The sequence below is a fragment of the Phyllobates terribilis genome, unplaced genomic scaffold (genome assembly GCF_046119375.1).
Source record: "Phyllobates terribilis strain yellow unplaced genomic scaffold, ASM4611937v1 Scaffold_13__5_contigs__length_258822181, whole genome shotgun sequence".
NCBI lineage: Eukaryota > Metazoa > Chordata > Amphibia > Anura > Dendrobatidae > Phyllobates > Phyllobates terribilis.
The window spans coordinates 104,615,140-104,642,607 of record NW_027362773.1 but is presented as its reverse complement, the minus strand read 5'-3'; the positions used below and the strand labels follow the sequence as shown (position 1 = coordinate 104,642,607).

The window sequence follows — 27,468 nt, the reverse complement described above, 5'->3', positions numbered from 1 at the left end:
TAAGATCACCGCAATTAAGGAATGGCCAAGTCCCTCCAGTGTAAAGGAAGTGCGGCAGTTCCTCGGGTTGGTAGGCTACTACCGCAGGTTCATCCCCGGTTTCACCAAAAAGGCAGCTCCTATGCAGGACCTCCTGATAGGCCAGTCCCGGAAGGCCAAGAACCAGAAGCCGCCCTTCAGATGGGAGAAGTTGGAAGAAGAGTCCTTCCGCCAGCTGAAGATGGCCCTCACGGGGGATGAAATCCTGGCGTACCCGGATTACAGCCAGCCCTTTATCCTCTACACCGACGCAAGTAACATCGGGCTAGGAGCCGTGCTGTCCCAGATCCAGCAGGGGAAAGAGCGAGTAATCGCTTACGCCAGCCGAAAACTGCGACCCACCGAAAGAAACCCTGAGAATTACAGCTCATTTAAGCTAGAGTTCCTAGCAGTGGTGTGGGCAGTCACCGAACGCTTTAAGCACTACCTCGCTTCTTCCCGGTTCGTCGTGTACACGGATAACAACCCGTTGACACACCTGGACACGGCAAGACTCGGTGCCCTAGAGCAGAGATGGATGGCCCGCCTGTCCAACTACGAGTTCACCATCAAATACAGGGCAGGACGCTCCAATACCAACGCGGACGCCCTGTCCAGGATGCCAAACCTACCGGACGTAGGAGAAGATCCAGAGGGACTGGAAGAAGTCGAACTCCCCGCGTTTCACCGTCATGGGACTATCCAGTATTCCCATCGGGTAAGGAGTAAGCAAGGCGCTACGCTTAACCCCTTACCTCACTACAACTGGGCGGAAACGCAAGACAGTGACCCTGCTGTCCGGCTGGTGAAGGAGATGCTGACTCAGCCAGAGGCTCGCCTTGACCCAGACGCTCCGGAGGAAGCCAAGCAACTGTGGGCAGAAAAGAGTAGACTGTTCCTTTACAAGGGGAAGTTGTGCCGCAGGATGGTTAACTCCCGGACGCATGAACTAATCTGGCAAGTAGTGGTGCCACGACGAGACGCAGCCATGGTGATGGAGGCATACCACGATGGAGCTGGGCATTTCGGATGGAAGAAGCTGGAGTTCCTGCTGCGCGGGCGGTTCCATTGGGTAGGCATGAGGGGAACCATCGAGAGGTGGTGCAGAGACTGTGGCCCGTGCAACCTGAGGAGGAAGGACCGTGCCAGCCAGAAGACTCCCCTGCAGTCCATCGTCACCCGGCAGCCGTTGGAACTGGTAGCCTTGGATCATGTAAAACTGACCCCAAGCAGAAGTGGCTACGTCTACGCGTTAACCATCGTGGATCATTACTCCCGGTTCTTGGTTGTCGTCCCCGTCAAGGACTTAACGGCTCAAACAGCAGCTAGAGCCTTCCAGCAGCACTTCTGCCGTCCACACGGGTACCCGGACCAAGTGCTGACGGACCAGGGACCTGCCTTTGAAGCGGAGGTCTTCCAGGAATTCTGCAATCTGTATGGCTGCCGGAAGATAAGGACGACACCCTATCATCCGCAAACTAATGGACTTTGTGAGAAAATGAACCAGGTGGTAATGGATCTTCTGAAAACGTTGCCCCTGGAAGAACGCAGTCTGTGGCCTGAGAAGCTGCCCGATCTGGTGGACCTATACAACCACATCCCGGTAGGTTCCACCAACTGTACCCCGGCTTACCTAATGAGGGCGAGACCTGGTAAGTTACCTGTTGACCTGGAAATGGGAGTCCTGACACCCGAGGACACTTCACCAGAAGCAGACTGGGACACAGAGAGGCAGCAGCAGTACCGGAAAGTACAGGAGAGCGTGGAGCGAAGTCTCTGTCAGGCTAGGGAGAGACAAGAGAAAACTTACAACCAGTATGCTCCCGCTGTTCCCCTGGTGCCCGGAGAGCAGGTCTTGAAGAGGAAAAGACGGCTCCACAAGTTGGACGACCAGTGGGAGAAGGACCCGTACACTGTACTGCCCTCAAGCCACGAGAACCCGAAGGTCTGTACCATCAGTAAAGACGGAGGGGAGACCACAGCCATTGTATCCCGGGATCACCTGAAGAAGTGTCCTGAACAGCTACGGAACCCTGAAGAGGAACAAGAAGACCATCGACCCGTAGAGGAAAGGGAAGATATGGTTAGTACTGTGCTCGGAGACTTCCCTCGGTCTTGGACTCAAGTCAATGGTGCAGTTGTGGTACCCGTACTCACCTTCCTCCAACCAGCATCCCAAGCACCTACGGAGCAACAGGTAGAGCTGGAAGAACAGCCGGTCCAGGAGGCAGAAGACCCCACACCAGCAGACCAGGAGGATCAACCCTCTGCTTGCAGTGAGCCTGCCATATCCCTAGTGAGCCAAAGGGCCCGTAGACCGCTGCCCAGTTTACCCTTAACAGCTCCTACACCCTGTAGTTCAGGGCCAGACAGTCAGCTCCGTAGGTCCACTAGGGCCACTAGAGGCCAGTTACCCGCACGTTGGAGGATTTGAAGTGTATAAATTGTTTTATTTGTGGTTACCTGTTTTTCTTGTTGCTTGTGTATAATTATGTGTTTCTAGTTGTTTATAGGAGTCTTTGGTGGATTTACCGGGAATCCTGTGTACATAGTTGGAGCGTAACCCAGGACGGACTAAAGACTGTTAAGGACTCGGGGCAGGACAGACCCCTACCTGGTTACGTCTCCCTGTTTTGGTGAAATGGACACATTGCTTTCTGCAAAGACTGCACCCGGTTACGGACATGCCGTAACCACCTTTATGTGTTTCTTTATTGTATTGTTATTGTTATATCTTGTTATGTTTTTCTAAAATATGTTTAGTCCCGGAGTACTAAATTTCACTAGGGGGGGAATGTGGCACCCCAGGGATCTGGTTTCCACAGTAACAGCAATGTGATGTCTGAGAGCAGGTGGGAGGTCTCTTGGTCAGGAATCCTATGCATGCCACACCTCCTGCCCAGTCCTAGGAGGGGAAGAACTTCCCCTATATAAACCTAGGGCTGAGGCAGGGTTAGTGAGTAGAGAAGAAGTAGAGACAGAGAAAAGAAGCAAATATAGGAACAGAACATCAGGAGCTCTGTGGGAGCAGTGTTACAAGGAGTCAGGGGCTGGCAGCTGCAGAGCTCGCCCTGACTGAGAAGATTTCTTACCGGACCCGGAGTCCGAGGCTGTGGGGACTAACTCCTGCCCAGCAGCAGAATCCGTCAGGCAGGGGATTCCAGGTCCTCTGGCCAAGAAACCCGAAGGCACGGTCACACGCATGGGACCAGCACCGCCGTCGTGGAGCGGAAGCTACTAGAAGGCCCCGAGTCACCGGCCATACGGGTGAGCACCACACGGTACACTCAGGGACGTGGGCTACTTATACCCGCCTCTAGCAAGGTAGCCAGAAGAGTACAGTTAGTTTGGGAGGCCTACAACTCCGCCTGGCCAGGGGAGATCCCATCTGCTCAAGGACTGACCAGGCCCCAATCGCTAGCCAGTACTCCGGGAGGGTCTATCTTTGTCACCAGTAAAGACCCTGAACTACACCGTACCGTCTCCGAGTGGTTCCTGCTACCCCCATCATCCACGTCGGCTGCCCTGAGGCCATACCCCTCCCGTTGGGGGTTATACTATCACGCTGCACAATCCTACCACCGGCCTCAGCGGTCTGCCCTGCAGCAGCAGCTCCTTAGCTGTACTCAACGGGTGGCGTAGTCGTCCAACATCTACCGCTGATACATCGCCGCTCAGTTTGACTCCCTGGGCACGGACCGGGTCACCGCCACGAGACTACAACCCTCAACAGATCCGGCTCCGGGTAAGCTCCCGCGTGCGCAACGCAGCGCGACACAGGCCCAGGGGCGCGTCATTATGATTAAACCTTCTTTCCTCCAGACGTAGAAGATGCCCCCTTGTCCCCGTCTCTGGCCTCAGAGTAAAAAGATCAGTAGACAGATCTTTGTACTGTCCCCTCATATACTTGTACATAGTAATAAGATCACCCCTAAGCCTTCTTTTTTCCACAGCAAATAACTCCAAGTGTAATAACCTGTCCTGGTATTGCAGACCCCCCAGTCCTCGAATAACCTTGGTCGCTCTTCTCTGCACCCGCTCTAGTTCAGCTATGTCTTTCTTATACACCGGAGACCAGAACTGTACACAGTATTCTAAGTGTGGTCGCACTAATGACTTGTATAGAGGTAAAATTATGTTCTCCTCATGAGCATCTATGCCTCTTTTAATGCATCCCATTATTTTATTTGCCTTTGCAGCAGCTGCCTGACACTGGCCACCAAACGCGAGCTTGTCGTCCACCAATACACCCAGGTCTTTTTCAGTTACAGTTTTGCCCAGTGTTTTACAATTAAGCATATAATTATACAATTATACATTTTATTTCCTCTGCCCAAGTGCATTACCTTACATTTATCCCCATTAAAGCTCATTTGCCATTTATCAGCCCAAGCTTCTAGTTTACATAGATCCTCCTGTAATATAAAATTGTCCTCCTCTGTATTGATTACCCTGCAGAGTTTAGTGTCATCTGTAAATATTGAAATATTACTCTGTATGCCCCCTACAAGGTCATTAATAAATATGTTAAAAAGAAGGGGGCCCAATACTGACCCCTGTGGTACCCCACTGTTAACTGAGACCCAGTCTGAGTGTTTTCCATTAATAACCACCCTTTGTTTCCTATCACTGAGCCAATTCTTAACCCACATACATATATTTTCCCCTATCCCCATTGTTCTCATTTTATGTATCAACCTTTTGTGTGGAACCGTATCAAAAGCTTTTGAAAAGTCCATATACACAACATCGACTGCTTTTCCTTGGTCCAGTCCAGAACTTGCCTCCTCATAAAAACTGATCAGGTTAGTTTGACAGGAACGGTCCCTCGTAAACCCATGTTGATATTGGGTCATGAGGTTATTCTTCTTCAGATACTCTATTACAGCATCTCTTAGGAAACCCTCCAGGATTTTACCCACAGTAGAGGTTAAGCTTACTGGCCTATAATTTCCAAGTTCAGTTTTTGTCCCCTTTTTGAATATTGGCATCGCATTTGCTATACGCCAGTCGTATGGTACAGACCCTGTTATTATGGAATCTTTAAAGATTAAAAATAATGGTCTATCTATGACGTTACTTAATTCCTGCAGTACTCGCGGGTGTATCCCATCTGGGCCCGGGGATTTGTCAACTTTAGTGATTTTTAGATGCCGCCGTACTTCCTGCTGGGTTAAGCAAGTGACATTTACTGGAGAATTTTTGTTATCACTAATCATGTTTTCTGTCATGCGATTTTCTTGTGTAAATACGGTTGAAAAAAAATCATTTAGCATATTGGCTTTTTCCTCATCCTCATCCACCATTTCACCCAGACTAATTTTAAGGGGGCCAACACTATCATTTTTTAGTTTTTTACTATTTATGTAGTTAAAGAATATTTTGGGGTTATTTTTACTTTCTCTGGCAATGATTCTCTCTGCCTCAATCTTTGCTGCCTTGATTTGATTTTTACATAATTTATTTAAGTTTCTATATTTATTTAATGCCTCATCAAATGACTCAAACATAACATTCGAACACGCTGCAAATACTTGGCAAGCAACCGAGCATGCTTGCCGAAAGGGTTAACAGAACATGCTCGCTCATCACTAATTGCTACGCCCTTTCTACAATATGCAACTTTTTTTAAACTTTTAGGTAGAAATGGAATCAGAAATTTCGTACCTCATGCAAAAATGGTTAATCACGTCCCCTTTTTTAAGTTTTGGTGCAGGTGCTAAAAACTGATTGAGAAATTTTGCTGAGGCATTTAGAACAATGAAATGAGCAATTTGTGGAAACATTTTCCAGAAAACAAAATGTTAATGCATCGCATGTTTTTTTTAGGTTTATTACTGGTTCTGTGACACATTACATATACAAATGTGACGTGAGTCATCTTCTATTTATAATTTGTAATAATTTATTTTCAATTTCATTATTACAGAGGTTTCTCGTGGCTTAGATCTCAAAGATTGCTTTTTAAGCCTGGATGACACTCTGTTCTGTGACAGTGTTCTTGCTGTGAATGTTACACGAGAGCAGTGCTGTTGTTCCTTGGGTGCAGGATGGGGAGACCACTGTGAGATTTACCCCTGTCCCGTGCACAGATCAGGTATAATTTATCACTATCCTTTTTGCTCTGAACACATTTTCTTAGTGTTATTCTCATGTTCTTTAATGGGTAAAATCGCACAGTGCAATTTACTTATTATTAAAAATCCTCTCCATTCGCAAGAATGGAGAGGTTTTTAATTTTATTGTTTACTGCTCATAGTCTGGGTTACTGGAACCTGTTGCAGTCTATCAGCGGTGGCCAAATATGCACAGTGCTAGCAAGCTTTTTCCAAGAGCTGATAAATTGGTCAGATTATTGGTGCACAGTGTCAGCTCCCAATCCAGATAGTTTCCGTGAAGCTGTGCTTTTCTACTGCTGCAAAACTGTCTCCACTTGCAGAATCAGAGAGCACAGTTCGAGCCAGTGGCACTACAATGCTGCTGTTTTATATTGTGAATATACCACCCCCAGCAAACGAGAGCGACATGCTCCTCCAAAAAATAAATCAAGCCCTTTAACTTTCAATGTCAATCTGACATATCATGAAAAAGTGACAAGAGGGCTTCTTGCTGCAGGAACCCCCACCATAAGACTAAGGCTCCACATCAGCTGTGGCCATCACACCAAGGTTCATTCAGAGAGAGGAATAAAAGGTTCATAACATGTTGCAAATCATGAAAAAAAATGTTTTGTGTACAAATTGCACTAAAATTCGGGAGCATTTAGATTGATAAATCTCTCTGTGATGCTGAGTCACTTCTCACGGACAAATCGTGACATAGAGTAGTTAAGGAGTCCGAGGTCAAGAGTGCTGAGAGGGTATGTCAAAAACAGAGGGAAAAGACAGAGGCGCAGTCAGTTAACAGTCCGAGGTCAGAATACCAGGGAGATAGCTGATCAGAGCATAGGGGCTAGGCAAATGGATGGTCAGAACGAAGTCCAATGTCATGCAGCAATAGCAAGGCACAGAGGAACAACCCACACTGATCTGAGTCTATGACTGACAGCTATCTGGGACTGCCAGCCAAGTTAAGTATAATAATAATAATATTTTTTATTTATATAGCGCCAACATATTCCGCAGCACTTTACAATTAAGCGGGGACATGTACAGGCAATAAATTCAATACAAGGTGAGACAGTTTAAACAGTTACATCAGGAGTGAGGTCCCTGCTCGCAAGCTTACAATCTACGAGGAAAAGGGGGGACACAATAGGTGAAAAAGTAGATGAGTAATCATTGGGAACAGAGGGAACACCTGATGGAAGCTCAGCACCTCCCAGTCTCAGGTTGGACGGCTGAGTTGTCAATCAAAACACAGACAACTCAGCACACTCCTGCACCAGACTGGATAACTGAGCTGTCAATCACTGCGTTCAAGACACACTATTGGGTGGAATCATCACAATCTTCCATGGTGTCCCCAAAATTTGTCTTAGATTGTGTAGATACCATTGTTCATCTTGTTCACATACTGTACAACTACATGATTCCTAGTTGTAACACTGAGCTCTTATGGTATACATGAGATGTCAACGTATAACAATTGTATGCTTTCATGAGTATTTTGCTGTTATATAAATCCCGTAAATTAGATGAAAATGGTTGTTGTGTCACAAAGAAATTCAAACTCCAGTCAACATTTTTTTTTTGCAATGGAACCTGTTTTATGTCTCTTCAGCGGAGTTTGTATCACTTTGCCCAGACGGGATTGGCTTTATTGTTGACCTTGATATTATGAGTTATGGCATTCCCACGTATCGAGGTAAGATGAAATGTAACTTTAAAGCTATTAAACAGGTGATAAACATAATAATTTAATAAATAACCATATATAGTTTATAAAGAACATAATAGCGTTACCTATAAGTCAAATAAATAGAACAAGTATTTTACATCTACTGGGAAGTTGTATAGAAGCTTCCACTATAGATAGGGTTTATGGGTGTAACGGGTCTGGGAGGTGGAACCTCAGAGCAACTATACAAAGGGGCAGTCCTTGTAAGGAAGCGGGTGGCTCCCAGGGAAGGCGGGCAGGTAGTCACGGGAAGTGACAGGGACAGTCTCTGGGTAGAAGGGCAGGAGGTCACGGCAAGTGACGGGGACAGTCTCTTGACAGGCGGATGGTCACGGCAAGTGACAGCAGGGTAAGAGTCTCTAGACAGGCAGGTGGTCATGGCAAGTGATAGCAGGATAAGAGTCTCTAGACAGGCAGGTGGTTACGGCAAGTGACAGCGGGGAAAGAGTCTCTAGATAGGCTAGCAGGCAGGTAGCAGGTGAGCGCTCCCAGGTGAGCGGGCAAGAGTCTCTGGATAGGCAGGTGGTCACGGCAAGTGACAGCAGAGCCTCCAGGTAGGCTAGCAGGCAGGTAGCAGGTGAGCGCTCCCAGGTGAGCGGGCAGGAGTCTCTGGACAGGCAGGTGGTGACGGCAGAGCCTCCAGGTAGGCTAGCAGGCAGGTAGCAGGTGAGCGCTCCCAGGTGAGCGGGCAGGAGTCTCTGGACAGGCAGGTGGTCACGGCAAGTGACGGCAGAGCCTCCAGGTAGGCTAGCAGGCAGGTAGCAGGTGAGCGCTCCCAGGTGAGCGGGCAGGAGTCTCTGGACAGGCAGGTGGTGACGGCAGAGCCTCCAGGTAGGCTAGCAGGCAGGTAGCAGGTGAGCGCTCCCAGGTGAGCGGGCAGGAGTCTCTGGACAGGCAGGTGGTCACGGCAAGTGACGGCAGAGCCTCCAGGTAGGCTAGCAGGCAGGTAGCAGGTGAGCGCTCCCAGGTGAGCGGGCGGGCAGATCCATAGACAGACTGACAGGTGTTGGAAGGCAGACTGTCGGACCGCAGGAATGCAAGCAGATAGACAGGAATCAGGAAGGTATCAAGCAGAGATCTGGCAGGTAACTGGCAGGTATCTGGTAACGGGACCTGAGGGCTGAAGCAGAGTTGAAAGGCTTTGCAACAACATTGCTCGGGCACTTCCATTTTGGATGAGGTGCCTTATATATGGTGAGGTCCTCCGGCCATTGGCCGGGGACTCCTTAGGACGGCGCGCGCGGCCCCTTTAAGAGAGGGGGAGCGCGCGCGCTCCCTAAGCACAGAGGCCGGGAAGCAGTGCGTGCTGCCAGCAGAGCGGGAGGAAGCCGCCGGGCACGGAGCGGAGAGGTGAGGGGAACGGCGTCCCTGCCTAGCAGGAGGCAGGGACGCCGACGCTACAGTACCCCCCCTTTAGGCCCCCCCTTTTTTAGGCCAGAGAGAAATTTATCAAGGATGAGAGGGGCATGGATGTTCTCCCGGGGCTCCCATGTTCTCTCCTCAGGACCAAACCCCTTCCAATCCACTAGAAAAAAGGACTTTCCTCTTACCCTTTTGGTGGCCAGAATGTTCTCTATCTCAAACTCGTTTTCAGCGGAAACCGGAGCAGGAAGTGTACCTGTAGACTTGGAAAAAGAGTTAAGTACCACGGGTTTGAGTAGAGATACATGGAAGGAGTTAGGAATCCGCAAATTGGCCGGGAGTTTCAATTTATAGGCCACCGGGTTGATTTGTTTGATAACTTCCAGTGGGCCGATGAACCGAGGCCCTAACTTGTAGGAAGGAATCTTGAGCCGGACATATTTGGACGAGAGCCAGACCTTATCTCCAGGATGGAATTGTGGTGGATCCACACGTCTTTTGTCAGCTTGTTTTTTCATCCGCTCGGAAGACTGAAGAAGTGCGGATCTGGTACTTTCCCAAATGGAGGAAAATTCGTTAACGAGAGATTCCGCAGCCGGATTGTCCACCGAGGTGGAGACAGGAAACGGGATCCGAGGATGCTGACCGAAGACTACAAAAAACGGGGATTTGGAGGAAGATTCGCTCTCGTGATTATTGTAGGAAAATTCGGCCCACGGTAAAAGATCCACCCAGTCGGAATGGTGAGCATTAACAAAGTGCCGGAGGAAACTGGTTAAAATTTGGTTGATCCGTTCTACTTGGCCATTGGACTGTAGGTGATAAGCAGAAGAAAAGTTCAAGGTGACCCCCAGCAGTTTACACATGGCTCGCCAAAAGCGAGAGGTGAACTGAACCCCTCGGTCGGATACGATGTGGAGAGGAAGACCATGAAGACGGAAGACATGATGGATAAAGTCTTTAGCTAACTCTGATGCAGACGGGAGACCCGGCAGGGGAATAAAGTGAGCCATTTTGGAAAAGCGGTCAGCGACCACCCATATGACCGTACAACCGGCAGAGACAGGGAGGTCCGTTATAAAGTCCATAGCTATATGCTGCCACGGGGCAGCAGGTAAAGGAAGAGGAAGGAGACGGCCGGCTGGCAGATGTCTCGGAACCTTGTGGCGGGTGCAGGACACACAGGCTGAAACAAAGTCTATTACATCCTTGTGCAGGGTAGGCCACCAGTAATGCCGGGTAATAAGCTGGAGGGTCTTTTTCTGACCAGCGTGGCCAGCTAGCTTGGACGAGTGACCCAGTGTAGAACCTTCTCACGATCAGGTACAGTTATGAACGTCTTACCGGGTGGAAGACGATTTAGATTCACGGGGGCCACCTGCATTACTTTGGCGGGGTCGATGATGTGTTTAGGCTCCTCCTCAAGATAAGAGACCAAAAAGGATCAGGACAAGGCATCAGCTTTGATGTTTTTGTCAGCCGGGCGAAAATGAAGAATGAAATTAAAGCGGGCGAAGAACAAGGACCACCGGGCTTGGCGCGGGTTAAGTCTCTGGGCACTCTGGAGGCAAGCCAAGTTCTTGTGGTCCGTGTAAATTATTACCGGGTGAAGAGCCCCCTCGAGCAGGTAACGCCACTCCTCCAGTGCCAGCTTAATGGCCAACAATTCTCGGTCTCCTATAGAATAATTGCGCTCAGAAGAGGAGAAGAGTTTGGAGAAGAAGCCGCAGGTTACCATTCTTCCGGAAGACGACTTTTGGGTAAGTACCGCTCCGGCTCCGGAGGAGGAAGCGTCGACTTCTAGGAAGAATTGTTTGTTGCCGTCCGGACGATGCAGCACAGGGGCGGAGGAAAAAGCTTGTTTTAAGGAAAGGAAGGCCTTCTCTGCTTTGGGCGGCCATTCTCTGGGATTAGTGCCCTTACGGGTGAGCGCCGAGATAGGGGCAGTCCGGGAACAGAAGTGCGGAATGAAGAGGCGGTAGTAGTTGGCGAAGCCCAGGAACCGCTGAATAGCCTTCAACCCCTCTGGTCGGAGCCACTTCTGGATGGCAGACAGTTTCTCAGGATCCATTCGTAGGCCGGTCTGAGAGATTATGTAGCCCAGAAACGGAAGCGAGGTCTGCTCAAAGAGGCACTTCTCATATTTAGCGTAGAGGTGGTTCTGCCTGAGCCTGAGCAGGACCTGACGAACGCCCCTCCGGTGAGTGAGAAGATCCGGAGAGAAGATCAAGATGTCGTTCAGGTACACCACCACGCAGGAGTAGAGAAGGTCACGGAAGATGTCATTGATCAACTCTTGAAAGATGGCGGGAGCGTTACAGAGACCGAAGGGAATTACAAGGTATTCCTAGTGGCCGTCCCGGGTGTTGAATGCCGTCTTCCATTCATCCCCCTGACGGATACGGACCAGATTATACGCCCCACGGAGGTCCAGCTTGGTGAAGATTTTAGCCCCCCTCAGACGGTCAAATAAATCAGGAATGAGCAGAAGGGGGTATTTATTTTTCACTGTGATCTGGTTAAGGCCTCTATAGTCTATACAGGGACGGAGTGAGCCATCCTTCTTTTTGACGAAGAAGAAGCCTGCTCCCGCTGGGGAGGTAGATTTCCGGATAAATCCCCGGGCCAGATTCTCCTCAATATATTCAGACATGGACCGGGTCTCAGCAGCGGACAAAGGGTAAATACGCCCACGGGGAGGAGTAGCGCCGGGCATCAGGTCGATTGGGCAGTCGTATGGTCTATGAGGGGGTAATGTCTCTGCTTCTCTTTTATTAAAGACGTCCGCAAAAGACCAATAGGGAACCGGTAGGCCGGGTAGATTGGCTGGGGTAGGAGAAGGACGAGCAGGATGAACGGGAACTAAACAAGTCTTATGGCAGTCCTGTCCCCAGCGAAGAACTTCTCCGGTCTGCCAATCAAGCACGGGTGCATGTCTCTGGAGCCAAGGTAGGCCTAGCAAGAGGGCGTGAGAGAGTCCAGGCAGAACATGGAAGAAGATGCTCTCAGAGTGCAGCATTCCCACCTGCAGAGTTATGGATTCGGTGATGAGTTGGATGGGATGTGGTAAGAGGCCCCCATCCACGGCGGCGACAGATAAGGGTACAGCCAGAGGTTTGGTGGGAATGCGGTATTTCTCTACCAGGGACTGAGAAATGAGATTTCCGGCAGCTCCAGAGTCAAGTTGAGCCAGTTCAAAATAACGGTTCTCCCCGCAGATGATAGAGACCGACAGCATCAGAGATGGAGAGGGTTTATTTCTGTCTAGGGCGACCTCTCTGAGCGATCCTAGACACAGGCGTTTCCCGACCTCTCCGGGCAGGAATGGATCCGGTGCTCATTACTGCCACAGTAGAAGCAGCTCCCCTCGGCACGGCGTAATTCTTGACGGGTCTTGACCATCTTGGTCTGGTCGACCTGCATAGGCTCGGGTGAGTGCGCCGGGGGAGTAACGGAGGAAGTGACGGGTTTCTGGAAGGTAGGGGCAAGGCGTGGAAACCTCCTCTCACGGGTGGCCTCTTTGGTGCGCTCCTGGAACCGGATGTCAATCCGGGTGGCAAGTGTAATTAAGTCGTCGAGAGTGGTAGGAATGTCCCGACCGGCGAGTTCATCTTTAATACGGCCGGACAGACCCTCCCAGAAGACGGACACCAGGGCGTCGTTATCCCAGGCAAGCTCCGAAGCAAGGGTACGGAACGTATGGCATATTGGCCCACGGTGAGACTTCCTTGGCGGAGGCGTAGCAGAGATGAGGCGGATGAGGTCTTCCGTCCTGGTTTGTCGAAGACCTTCCGGAAAGCCGTGAGAAAGGCTGGCAGGTTGGACACCAGGGGGTCTCCTCTCTCCCATAGAGGATTTAGCCAAGCCAGCGCCTCCCCCGTGAAATGGGACATGATGAATGCTACTTTGGCTCGGTCGGTGGAAAACTGGTGTGCCAACAGTTCGAAGTGCAGAGTGCACAGGTTAATGAAGCCCCGTGCCTGACCGGGATCTCCGCCAAAACGAGGCGGGGCGGTGAGGCGGGGACTGGGAAGAGATGCCATGGAATTGATGGGCAGCGACGCTGCCAGGGTAGGAGTCGTGCGACTGGAAGCAGGTCCCGAAGAGGTAGTCAGTGTGTCCAGGCGGGAGTTAACACTACGCAGGTGGCTCAGGATGGACTCCTGTTGGGACCTCTGACGGGAAAGTTCATGACATAGGTCCGAGAGCGAGGGAGCTTGGGTGCCACCGGGTTCCATGGCCCGAGCAAACTGTAACGGGTCTGGGAGGTGGAACCTCAGAGCAACTATACAAAGGGGTAGTCCTTGTAAGGAAGCGGGTGGCTCCCAGGGAAGGCGGGCAGGTAGTCACGGCAAGTGACAGGGACAGTCTCTGGGTAGAAGGGCAGGAGGTCACGGCAAGTGACGGGGACAGTCTCTTGACAGGCGGATGGTCATGGCAAGTGACAGCAGGGTAAGAGTCTCTAGACAGGCAGGTGGTCATGGCAAGTGACAGCAGGATAAGAGTCTCTAGACAGGCAGGTGGTCACGGCAAGTGACAGCGGGGAAAGAGTCTCTAGATAGGCTAGCAGGCAGGTAGCAGGTGAGCGCTCCCAGGTGAGCGGGCAAGAGTCTCTGGACAGGCAGGTGGTCACGGCAAGTGACGGCAGAGCCTCCAGATAGGCTAGCAGGCAGGTAGCAGGAGAGCGCTCCCAGGTGAGCGGGCAAAAGTCTCTGGACAGGCAGGTGGTCACGGCAAGTGACGGCAGAGCCTCCAGGTAGGCTAGCAGGCAGGTAGCAGGTGAGCGCTCCCAGGTGAGCGGGCAGGAGTCTCTGGACAGGCAGGTGGTCACGGCAAGTGACGGCAGAGCCTCCAGGTAGGCTAGCAGGCAGGTAGCAGGTGAGCGCTCCCAGGTGAGCGGGCGGGCAGATCCATAGACAGACTGACAGGTGTTGGAAGGCAGACTGTCGGACCGCAGGAATGCAAGCAGATAGACAGGAATCAGGAAGGTATCAAGCAGAGATCTGGCAGGTAACTGGCAGGTATCTGGTAACGGGACCTGAGGGCTGAAGCAGAGTTGAAAGGCTTTGCAACAACATTGCTCGGGCACCTCCATTTTGGAGGAGGTGCCTTATATATGGTGAGGTCCTCCGGCCATTGGCCGGGGACTCCTTAGGACGGCGCGCGCGGCCCCTTTAAGAGAGGGGGAGCGCGCACGCGCCCTAAGCACAGAGGCCAGGAAGCAGTGCGCGCTGCCAGCAGAGCGGGAGGAAGCCGCCGGGCACGGAGCAGAGAGGTGAGGGGAACAGCGTCCCTGCCTAGCAGGAGGCAGGGACGCCGACGCTACAATGGGTTTTTTAAAATTTTTTATTAGGCCTGTTTCACAAGGTACGCATTTGTGGATGGCATTCGAATCAGAATACACGGCATGACCACTGGGACTCCTAAGCTAAGTGAATATGAGGCTGGTCAGAAAACCCAGTGGTCATATTGTAATTCCAATTTGAGCATGATCCGTGTTTCATGGGCATGTAAAACCGGCCTTAGGGTAGGCTACAAATGAAAAAACTAGTTAGATGTAGCAACTTAGTTGCACAATTAGCATCCTGGCGATAACAAGAGCCAATAGAGAAAGGAACATTGCAGATACCATTGTTGTACAAACAAAAAAATGCAAAAAAATTGAAACAAAATAATTTTTCCAGGCTTTTCCGATAAGAAGTCTTACATTTTGTAATGGCAGCACCTGATCTAGAACTAACACTAGTTTAGGCTTTGTAAAAAGAAGGCTCTTTTTTTATCCTGGGGGCTCACTAGTTTCACAGCCCAAAACATTTGGGACTGTCCTGCTCAATTAAAACCGGGGCTGTGCCTTACTGGGGAAGCTTACCTTGCAGTTTGAGAGGTCACAAAATAGACCACATAGTTACTTACATAGTGTCAGAAATAAACGCTATCCAATGCGTATGGCCAGATTCATAGGTGCATGCAATATTTTCAGAAACTTGTTTCAAGCGGCTGTAGTTCTAATTATGAATTTCTTTTCTATAGATATTGATGAATGTGAGCTATTTGGGCAAGAAATTTGCAAGGAAGGAAAGTGTGTGAATACACAACCCAGCTATGAATGTTACTGCAAACATGGGTACTATTATGACACCCGATTACTACAATGCATGGGTAAGAAAAAACTGAAGAATTTGTGGAAAACATAGCTAATGGATCTGACAAGCAAGTAAAGTTATGTCTTTATTCTCAGACTGAGAAAAGGGGGGGTAGGGTAATTAAAACATATATTTTTTTATTTTTAATATTTCTTAAACCTTTTTTGTGTTGATTTACCCCTTTTATTTTTAGTCCCTCTAGGGCAGAGGTCCCCAACCTTTTTTGCACCAGGGACCGGCTTTAAGCAAGACCAGTTTTCCATGGCCCGGTGGGGGTGGGGGCGGGGCTTTGGTCATATGGGGGTGGGGTTATGGAGGGGTGGAGCTGTATGGGGAGGATGCTGGCGGGACCTCGGTGTACAGCGCTGCTAAGTAGCAGCATTGTACATTGAGCGTCAGTGTATACAGCGCTGCTGCTTAGCAGCGCTACACACTGAACACCGGTACCGGGAGCCGCGTCACTGAAGCCAGTCTGCTGCCCCAGCACGCCCCACATAACATGTTCTGCCGGGGGCGTGTCAGTGAGGAGAGCCTGCCGCCCCACCCCGTCAGGAACACACCATGCTGTGCAGGAGGGCCGCGTCACTAAGACCCGCCCCGTGACGTACAACAGGTACCATGCTGTGCTGTGGAGGGCTGCGTCACTAAGACCCGCCCGACGCCCCACCCCGTCCTGCATAATGTTCTCTGCCGGGAGCTGCGAGCTGTCACGGCTATGGCAGAAAACATTATAAATCCACACAGAGCGAGCTCTGACCAGGCGCAGGGCCGCGGAGCTAGCTGTCAGCGGCGCCGCGGACCGGCTGAAAAACCCCAACGGCCCGGTCCTGGTCCGCGGACCGGCGGTTGGGGACCTCTGCTCTAGGGGACTTGAACCTTTGATAGTTTGATTTCTTCAACTATATACTGAAATATCTTAGTATTGCAGTGTATAGTAAAGATCACAAAAGTGCAAAAGATGGTGGCAACGGGGGCAAGTCACTGATTGTCATGGCACCTCGGAACCCCAAAATAGATTTTTTGAGGGACAATGGGCGCTGGAAAGGGTGCGCCAATGGCAATGAACCACTTAAGGGTGTCTAAGTGGATAAACAGTCATGACTGTAGCTATCTCTGTTTGCTGTTATTAGAGACAGGTGCTGGCTGTATATCACAGCTGGCTCCATACCCCTTTACCCAACGATGGACTCTTGATATGTCCTACATTGGGAAGGGTTTATCTATTCCTCTGGGTGGAGTAGTGTAGTTCACTATGTTAGGGCTCTTTCACTTGTCAGTGCCTCCAGTATGTGTGGTGACAGTTTTCACACGTACCGGAGACACTTACACACACAGACCCATTCAAATGAATGGGTGCGCGCACACGTCAGTGTGTTTCCACGGACCAGCGGGAGCAAGGGACAATGTTGAGAGTAGTATTCTGCTGCCGCTGTCCCAGAAAGTGTAAAAATAAGAATAAAATAAAAAAATCATTATACTCACCTGTCTGAAGTTGAAATAATCCAGTGTCCCACGCTATAATCCATCAGACCGGCATTTCTGCATCAGCGTGTGCGGTGGCTTGAGGCAGAGGAGAACGACTCTCAGCAGCAAGCGGGGCCCTGACCTGCACTGAGTTCAGTGAGTGACAGAACATCGCTAACTGTACCGCTGATTCCCAGGCACCGGTATATGTGATCCAGATGCGGACATCACCGATACTGGTTTTTCCAGTACTGGAAATATCTGGACGTGTGAAAGAGCCCTTACTGTCAGCTCCAGAACTGTAGAAATTCTAATATTGATACTTAAAATTCTTAATTTTTTGGGCATATTTTTTGTGCCCTGTAATAATTCCTAAAATGCCTATAATTACAGACTGTAAGCAGATACATAAACCCTTTTTGTGCGTTGCCCTACAGATGTAGATGAATGCGTAGATGAGTCAAATTGTATAAATGGCCAGTGCATTAACACCCGAGGCTCCTTCTATTGTCGCTGTCCTCTTCATATGCAATATCATGCTGAACACAAGCGCTGCATGCCCAATCCTGAACTAGGTAAGAATGTTGTAAACATCTAAAATATTCTGCCTTTACCATACTATCGACAATCATAAAATTATCTTTTAATAGCTGTATAAGAACGTTTCGCCAACCAGTCCTCCAGGTTCCTCACAGGTCATGTGCAAAACCACATGTAAATGTATGTGGTCACTGTAAAACCTTGACAAGACGCGATTACGAGCCCGTAAGATTGGAATTCATCAAAAGAAAGATGTTTCCCAAATTCATTTTATTTTTTTAAAGGGAATCTGTCAGCAGGTTTTGCTATGGAATCTGAGAGCGTCATAATGTAGAGGCAGAGGCCCCGATTCCAGCGATGTATCACTTACTGGGCTGCTTGGTGCAGTTTTGATAGAATCCCTGTTTTGTCTGATGTAGATGCAGCAGTGCTTAGAATGCTGAGCTGTGTGTAACCCCGCCCACACCCCTGATTGGCAGCTTACTGTGTACACTGTGAGCAAGCTGGCAATCAGTGGTGGGGGTGGGGTTACACAGAATAGCTGGACTGGGCTGCACATGAGACCTAGTCCGGCCGTGATAATCTCCTGCTGATAAAACACTGATTGTATTGAAACTACCGCACACACCCTAATAAGTGACACATCACTATAATCAGGGTCTCTTGTTCTATATTCTGGTGCTCTCAGATTAAATAGCAAAAATTTGCTGAGAGATTCCCTCAAAATATATGGCATCCTGTCAAACTGTTCAAAATATGCACTATTTGGCCATCTACAAAATAGAGGTATTCTTCCTTTCAACTGAAGCAGGTCTGTCACTTAGCATGTGCAGTTCTGAGAGCAGCATATAAAAAAATTAAAGGTGCATATAATATTGATGACCCAACCTGAAGATAGGTCATCAAAATCAGATCGGTTGGGGTCCCACACACAGAAACCCCACCGATTAGCTGGTTTTATTCAATGCCAACTTCTCTGTGTGAGAAGTAATGGGAAGGCCAATTATTATTTTTTTTACCATAAATAACCATAAATAACTTCCCACATGCAAAGCCATGATACAACTGTGTAAATACATCCTAAGAAATATTACTTATTTTTTAAACAAAGTAACCTAATCTAATGCTATATTATATATGTGCCTCATGTGCGGCATCTAAAAATAACTGGAGTGCAGATAGTATCCAGAATGTAAATCAACTCAGTCTGAAATTATATTTTTATTTTCCACTTCAGATCGCACCGAGGGTCTGGACATCTGCTGGATGATACGAGGTACAGACGGAATATGTTCTCATCAAATGAATGGCCCTCAGCTATCATTAAATGAATGTTGCTGTCGACAAGGTCAAGGTTGGGGTCCTAGGTGCCACTCTTGCCCTCCCAGGCATGGTAAGGATTTAAAAAAGAAAGAAAGAAATACACATTAAGTTTTAGAAAAAGTTTTTCAAATGTTTTTAAACACAAAATTAACAATTTGATAAAATGAGTTGTCAAATAATCCAAACTGATATAATAATTAATTAGAAGGAACTTCCAATTAATTTCCACCTGCTGTTTGTTGGCAAGAATCAAAGTTGTCTCCCATACCATCTAATGCAACTAGATGTCAATTATACAGATGGCTGACACCCGGTACTAATTGTGCAGCCTCAACTTCTGTATAAGTACAGAACAGCAATACAATTACGGAGTGGTGTGGGATAGAGTTAAAAAAAAGTTAGACTTTCTAAACGAATTGAAAGAGTCAGACCGAGAAGAGGTTTTCTAAATCTGCCCTTTGTTCACAGTCTCTGCTTTATAAATGTGCATGCTTTAACAAAGACGATTATAAATTCAAAGTCATCATCATCTCAGACATACACCGTTAGGCCACGGCCCCACTATCAGTATTTGGTCAGTATTCGATCAGTATTTTTTCTCAGGAGTGGGAGCCAAAACCAGGTGAGGAACAGAGAAAAGGTATAATAGAAACAAGTCACCAATTCTGCATTGATCACCCACTCCTGGTCTTGGCTCCCACTCCTGAGAAAAAATACTGACCAAATACTGATAGTGGGGCCGTGGTCTTAGACAGAATTCGACCCTACAGCTAAGAAAGCTATAAAAATGTTAGTTTATATTTGTAAAAAATATCCTTAACCTATTTTTTCATAAACCAGACTTTATTCTGTATTGAATTACAACTTATTGTGACATGAAAAAACGATATCTTGTTCCTTATTATCTTTTTTTCAGGTTTGGCCTGTTCAATCTCTCACAGTGGTGCAAATTCATTCTGGGAGTTCAGTTCACATCATGTAAAAAGAAAGTCAAGGAGAGGTATTGCATAATTGTTTCCCTGTTTATTATCAATATGTTATATTTATATTTTGGGTAAGTTCACACATAGTGAATTTGCTGAGGATGCTTGTGTGGAACTTGCTGCATATTTTCCTGTAAGTGATTCTCCGGTCCCAGCAAATCCTAGCCTTCTGTGCCAGCATTTGATCCCACGAGGCAGGAGGTCAATATGAGCAGAGACTAGCACAGAAACCTTACTGGGACCAGAGAAATCATTAGGAGAGTTTAGTGTGTATATATTGTGGGGATACTCACTTGGGTGCAAAGGGAGGCAAACAGAAGGCACGTTCCTTTAAATATCCATAACGGTTTATTTGCTTCATAAACCGGTCAAAAGCAAAATGCAAACAAACAGCCTTTGGTGCAGGCAAAAACAAAGAAAACAGTCCTTTTAGCAAAGTCTCTGGTTAGCAAGCACTTTGGTCACACAGGTTGGTAGTCATCCAGTACACGGCTCAGTCTGGAGACAACCACACACAGGAGGCCTTCTCCCTCCAGACACACAGACCATGTGCCAAACACCAGCCTCCATTTTATAGGCTGTTAACCACACCCAGAGGTGAGGTATGTGGGTAGCTAGATCCGCCCATCTCTCTAAACTACCTGTAACCCGGTCCCAGGTGCACCAAAAAAAATTTTAGTGCTTACGTGCACTAGAGAAACACTCCGGGTTACATCACAGAGGACAGCCATCTCTGACACATACCTCTCATCGATTATGCGACCATTAGCCACCTTACATACCTCCCCCCTCTGCCTAAAGCCATGGGGCTTGGCACGTTCTACCCACAGACAGGGGATTCTCGAGAAGGCATCGGCATTACCATGTAGCTTCCCTGCTCGATGCTCTACATGGAAGTTGAGATCTTGTAGGGCTAAGAACCAGCGGGTGACCCTAGCATTTTTACCCTTTGTTTCCCAAATCCATTTGAGTGGGGCATGGTCGGATACCAACCTAAACTTACATCCTAACAGATAGTACCGTAATGTGTCCACCGCCCACTTTATGGCCAAGCACTCCTCTATGACCGAATAATTCCTCTCACATGAGGACAGCTTCCTACTCAGGTAGAGAATAGGGTGCTCCTCTCCGTGAATCTCCTGGGAAAGGACTGCTCCCAAACCGAGATCTGAAGCATCTGTTTGGAGTACAAATTCTTTCTTAAAGTCTGGGATTACCAGAACCGGTTGCCTACACAGAGCCACTTTCATTTCTTGAAAGGCCGTCTCTGCTTCTGCAGTCCACTTGGCCATAGCTGATTTTGTCTCCTTAAGGAGGTCAGTCTGGGGCGAGGCCGGGCCATCATGGCGAAGTTTGAGATGAACCTCTTGTAGTATCCCAAAATCCCCAGGAAGGCTCTAACCTGCTTTTTTGACAGTGGTCTCGGCCAGGTTTGGATTGCCTCAACTTTAATGACTTGGGGTTTGATCTTCTTCTTTCCCCATAACACATTTCTTCGGGTTTATTGAAAACCCCGCCTTCCTTAGAGCATCAAACACCGACTGGACCTTTTCCAGATGACTCTCCCAGTCTGGGCTGAAAATAACAATATCGTCCAGGTATGCTGCGGCGTATTTCTTATGCGGTGCAAGGATTTGATCCATGGCTCTCTGAAAGGTTGCAGGGGCCCCCTGCAGTCCAAGCGGCATCCGGACATACTAGAAGCATCCGTCTGGCGTAGAAAAGGCAGTCTTCTCCTTGGCTCCCTGTGCCATGGGGATCTGCCAATATCCCTTCGTCAAATCCAAGGTGGTTATGTACCTTGCTGGCCCAAGTCTCTCGATTAGCTCATCAACGCGTGGCATGGGATATGTGTCGAATTTGGAGACCTCATTTAACTTCCGATAGTCTCCATTCACCATTAAGCTTTGGGACCAAGACAATCGGGCTTGACCAACCGCTCTTGGATTATTCAATGACTCAGAGTTTCAGCATACGAGCCACCTCTTTGGAGATCAACCCTTTTCGAGCCTCAGGTATCAGATAGGGTTTCAAGTTCACCTGCACATGTGGCTCTGTCAGAACCTTGTGTTCTATGACCCTTGTGCAGCCCGGCAATTCCGAGAACAGATGCCTGTTCTTCTGCAGCAATTCCCGACACTGCTGTTTTTGGGCCTTCGTTAACGTCTCCGCTATTGCGACTCCTCCAACCTCACCTTCTGGTTTGACCAGGAAGCATGGAGCTTCAACCGCTTCTCTGTCTTGCCACGGCTTGAGAGGTTGACGTGGTATAATTGGTATGGCTTACGTCGTCCTGGTTGATAAATCTTGTACTTCACTTCACCAACCTTTTCCACTTCATATGGTCCTTGCCACTTGGCCAAAAACTTACTTTCCACGATAGAAATCAAGATGAGGTCTCTGTCACCAGAACTGAACTGGCACACTCTTTCTGACCCTGGCCTGCGCCTCCTGTGCCTGGAGGATATGTTCTTTTACGATGGGCATCACCTTCGCAATCCTCTCCTGCATCAGGGTTACGTGCTCAATGACACTCCTGTGGGGCGTGTCCTCAGCTTCCCAGGTTTCCTTCGCTAAGTCCAGGAGACCCTGTGGATGTCAGCCATACAGGAGTTCCCAGTAGAGGACTGTGGGACCTCTCAGATAGAGAACAATAGATATGGCAGGAGACAGTCCCAGTCTCTTCCATCCTTTTCTATGGCCTTCCTCAGCATACTCTTCAGGGTTTTGTTGAACCTCTCCACGAGGCCATTTGTCTGAGGATGGTATACTGACGTTCTCAGTTAGGAAATTTGCAGGACCTTGAACTACTCCCTCATCACCTTACTCATAAAAGGTGTTCCCTGGTTGGTCAGAATCTCCTTTAGCAACCCCGTCCAGGAGAAAACATGGACTAACTCACAAGCTATACTCTTGGCGGAGGAGTTTCTCAGAGGGATCGCTTCAGGATAGCGGGTGGCATAGCCCAAGATGACCAATATATATTGATGCCCACGAGCAGATTTAACCAAGGGACCGAACAAGTCCATAGCAATTCTCTCGAATGGCACTTCAATAATGGGCAATGGCACGAGGGGACTTCAAAAATGAGAGGTGGGGGCGGTTAACTGGTACGTAGGGCAGGACCTGCAATACTTTAATATTTCCTGGTGACACCCAAGCCAATAGATCCTCTACTCGATCCTTTCCTGCATTTTTTCCACTCCCAGATGTCCCCCCAAGATATGTGAATGGGCCATGTCCAATACCTTCCGTCTATAAGGCCAGTAATTGTTTCACAAGCTCCTCCCTCACTTTTGTAACACGGTACAACTTTCCACTCATCATAAAATGGGGAAATCTGGTGTCAGCACCAGGCTCCTGTGCGACCCCATTTATGACCGTGACATTATTAAAGGCTTCCCTCAGAGTTAGGTCCCTATGTTGGGCAGACCCAAAATTCTCGCTGGTCATCCCTAACTCCGGAATGTCAGACTCAGGGGACACTACCTCCTCATCCCATGGGCAGCATGATGGGTCAGTGGTTAGCACTGCAGCCTTGCAGCGCTGGGGTCCTGGGTTCAAATCCCACCAAGGACAACATCTGCAAGGAGTTTGTATGTTCTCCCCGTGTTTGCGTGGGTTTCCTCCCACACTCCAAAGACATACTGATAGGGAATCTAGATTGTGAGCCCCATTGGGGACAGTGCCCATAATGTATGTAAAGCGCTGCAGAATATGTTGGTGCTATATAAAAATAAAGATTATTATTATTATCCTCCACCAGGACACAAAAGGGAAACCCATCTGACTCTGGGTGTGGTGATTCCTCATCAGGGTTAACTAGTTTCTTATCAGAGCCAACGAACCCAGAACCCTTCCCCCACAGATCCCAAAATAAATAAAAGTCCCGACCTATAATCATAGGGTGCAACCTATCCTGAACGACGCTGACCTTGAGGGCCTCAGTACCGTGGGCCATTTCAATGTCCACTCTGGCCATGAGGTAGCCCTTAGCATCACCATGAATGCACCGTACGCCAACCTTTTTCCCTGGGATCAGTTGAAGAGGAAAGGTGGCCCTCACACAATTGATATCTCTCCTTTTAGATGGTGACAGCTCAGAGGAGGTGTCTGAGGAGTGTCATTGTACCAATGGACGTTGTGTGAGAGGTACTCATGGAGTTTCATGTGAGTGCCAGAGTGGATTCCAACTGGACATCACTAGAACACGCTGCAATGGTGAGTCAAAACTTTCACTAGATAAATGTGTGTTGCTTTTAGTTGCCCTTCTATTTTACTGTCCTGCCTGGTTTTCCTAAGGATTATTGCCTGTCAGGGTAACAATGACAAGACATCGATAGACAAAGCAAATGAAGGTATCCAGCCGTTTGGATATAAAACCTCACCAATTTATTAGTACAGCTTAAAAGGTTCCAGGTACATTAAAAATACTGCATCAAGGCGAAAACCTAAACCTGTGTTTTGGACATAGAACTGTCCTTAGTCATGGTAACAAGCAATCTATAAGCCTTTCCTTTGGAAATACCTAATGAATAGGTACTTTTGGTAAACTTGGGGGTGTTTTATATGCCCCTGGTTGCCATTGTAACCTAACTGGCACCAAGGTGCAGAAATCTCCATAAATAAGAAGTTTCCTTTCTCTGTCAAACACTTTAGATGCCCCATTCACTATTGACTATGGAAACAAATGGGTAAATCCAGCATGGGCATTCCGTGATTAAAATGTACAACATTCTGTGCCATGGAGTAAAAAAAGGTATCATGGTTTTAATTAAAAAGTTAAAGCGGTTATTAAAAACATAAAGTAAACAATTATCCACTATCCACAGAATACATGATAAATGTATAATCACTAGAATGGAGGTATTGAGCAAGCGCATTTATGTTCACCACACTATCACATTGAGGAGTTGTAGGTATTCAAGCATGTTTCCATCAAGCCAATATACATTCAATGAAGCGTAACTGGGCAGGCATGACCAGTTCTCTATTAAAACCCCTACTCTCTGTGGTCATGAAGTGAGCAGGAACGGTGGCCTCGGGAATCCCCATCTAGTGATCAGTGATGGAGTCTCTCCCGATACAGACATTTGCTGTGATGCTGAGTCACTTCTCATGGACAAGCCATGAGTCAGGATGGTCAAGGAGGTCTGAGGTCAATAGCCAGGAGGGTACGTCATAAACAGAGGGAAAAAACAAAGGTGTAGTTAGGTAACGGTCCGAGGTAAAAATACCAGGAGTATATTGGATCAGAGCAAAGGGGTTATATACTGTAAACGGATGGTCAGAACGAGGTCCAAGGTTAGGCAGCGATAGATCAATAAACAAAGCACTAGTCACAGAGGAAACAAACCACACTGAGCTGAAGCTACGGCTGGTAGCTATCTGGGACGGCCAGTCCAGTTAAGAAACTGAGCAATCAAGGGAACAGGGAGCATCTAACAAGAGCTCCGCACCTCCCAGTCTCAGATGGGACAGTCGAGCTGTCAATCAAAACACAGACAGCTCAGCATACCCCTGCACTAGAGTGGATGACTGAGCTGTCAATCACTGCATCCTAAGACACACTGAGGGGTGGAATCGTTACATTTGCCACCTATCCTGTAGATAGGCGATTAATGTTTTTTTATGGGATAACCCCGTTTAGGGATAAACCTAGAATATGGAGAATAATAACTAATAGTGGAAAGATGTATACTAATAGAATTTTGGCAGTTTTACATGATTATTTAGAATTTTGCTTGTTCTGACAGATCTGGATGAATGCAGACAAAAGAATCCAAGAGGAGCTCTCTGCAAAAACAGCCGCTGTATAAATACAATGGGGTCATTCCGGTGTGTGTGTAAAGCAGGTTACACACGATCTCGACATCCTCACATATGTGTGCTACAGAGGAAAAGATAGCATGATCTTCCCTGTCACTAGATCATTACCTGTCAATAATGATGTGCCTCAACAAAGTAAGACTCACAAACTCTTCATCATGGAAAACGAGATGTGACATGGATTAAAGAATTGAGAAATATGTTCTTTGCGGTAAATCTTTGTTCAGCAAAGACTCATGCTTATATTGTCTGGATATTTATGAAAAGGGGACCCATATACACCCCTCTTGTACAGGCATAATGCTCTCGACCTATATCCAAGTAGTAGGAAAAGTGTCTATATGTATATGGGCGTGTATACCGATGCAGAAGATATGCTATCTGTTTGCATGCGGATTATGGTATTACGGACTTGAGTTTCTTTATCATTTAGATATTAATGTACATATAAACCGATAATATTTAAAGGTTTTTAACTATTATATATAAGCCAGTTTCAAAGGCAAATGCACTTTTTTAGGCATGTGGATGTCCACCAATAATAAATGGTTCAGCTCCCAACCGGGAAGTATGAAAGGTGGTGTGTCATAAATATGCAACGTTGGCTAATTTCTATTTCTTTCTAATTCTTTATTCAGATCTTCGATACTTTGATTTTGCTATTTCTCTAAAAATATATATATACACCCTCAAGCAACTGATACATGCTGCCCAATCCACAGGCACCATGTATCAGGCACTGGCTGTATGAAGTCAGCTGGGTATGGCTGAATTCATACAGCTGGTGACTGATACATGCTGCCTGTGGATTAGACAGAATGTATCAGCTGTTAGGTTCACTTTAAACATTATGTTCATGTAAAACGAAAAAAGTTAAAGAGAACCTGTCACCAGGTTTTTACAATATGAGGTGAGACCACCACCTTTCTGCCCTGATATACAGCATTTTATAATGCTGTATATAGGCATTCAATCTGGCCTGCAAGACTAGAAAAATACATTTTATTATACTCAACTGCAGGGCAGTCCGGTCTGAGGGGTGTCATTCGTTCTGGTTTGGTGTCTCCCTTCTTCTTGCAATGCCGTCCTCCTTTTTGCTTCGTGTGGATGACACATCTCATATGTCATCCACACATTGTCCTCGCAGTCGCGCGCCTGCACAGTCGTACTTCTCTGCCCTGTCGAGTGCATGCGCCGGAAAAGGTCAAAAAGCGCCAGCGCATGCATACTGCAGCAAGTTACTCTGCCCTGGTCAGGGCAGAGAAGTACACTTGCGCAGGAGCGTGATGCCGGGGAGACTGTGTGGATGACGTAGGGACGCGTCATCCACATGAAGCAAGAAGGAGGACGACATCAAAAGAAGGGAGGCGCCGGACCAGGACCAGCATCACTCCTCGGACTGGACCGCCTCGTAGGTGAGTATAATAAAATATTTTTCTTGTCTTGCAGGTCGGGTTGGGGGCATATATACAGCATTATAGAATACTGTATATCAGGACTGAAAGGTGGTCGTCTTACCTCATATGCTAAAAACCTGGTCACAGGTTCCCTTTAACTTATCTGCCACAGAGCTAAAACCTAGATATTAAAATAATTAATTAAGAATTGCTGCAATTTTGAATACACATCCATTACACAGTACACAGCAGGGGCACATTTATAAGATAATCTCAGCACAGGAACATTTTATTTACACATCTAATTGTGCAACTTGCTATTATTCCAAGATCTATTGGTTAAAATGAACTTTATTTGTGGAACAATCACTTTTATAGACAGGCTACCTAATTAAAAAAAAAACAGTTTAAAGCCCTTTAAGCGGAATTTACCATCCCAGAAATTACAATTCTTTTCTTTAGCCAGATAGCAATATTTGTATTCCTGCTTTTGAACTTGTTGATAAGAATTTATGTCGTCTGTGTACTTATGTACCATATTGACAAAGTTAAATATAACTCCTAATTGTC

General features: G+C 47.7%; 1 protein-coding gene across 2 annotated transcripts in view; it reads left to right on the top strand.

Moving 5' to 3' along the window:
- The window catches only part of LTBP3 (latent transforming growth factor beta binding protein 3), a 105,508-nt gene extending 79,817 nt beyond the window's left edge, over positions 1-25,691 (top strand). The window contains exons 17-24 of one of the 2 annotated variants that reach the window (XM_073658359.1): positions 5,948-6,115; positions 7,741-7,824; positions 15,250-15,378; positions 17,264-17,401; positions 18,604-18,759; positions 19,606-19,689; positions 23,762-23,893; positions 25,429-25,691. In XM_073658359.1, the coding sequence (XP_073514460.1) occupies positions 5,948-6,115; positions 7,741-7,824; positions 15,250-15,378; positions 17,264-17,401; positions 18,604-18,759; positions 19,606-19,689; positions 23,762-23,893; positions 25,429-25,580 (1,043 nt within the window). In that variant the 3' untranslated portion in view covers positions 25,581-25,691. The remainder of the gene's footprint in view (positions 1-5,947; positions 6,116-7,740; positions 7,825-15,249; positions 15,379-17,263; positions 17,402-18,603; positions 18,760-19,605; positions 19,690-23,761; positions 23,894-25,428) is intronic. The other variant, XM_073658360.1, reaches the window with a different exon arrangement.
- The last annotated feature ends 1,777 nt before the right edge of the window (positions 25,692-27,468 follow it).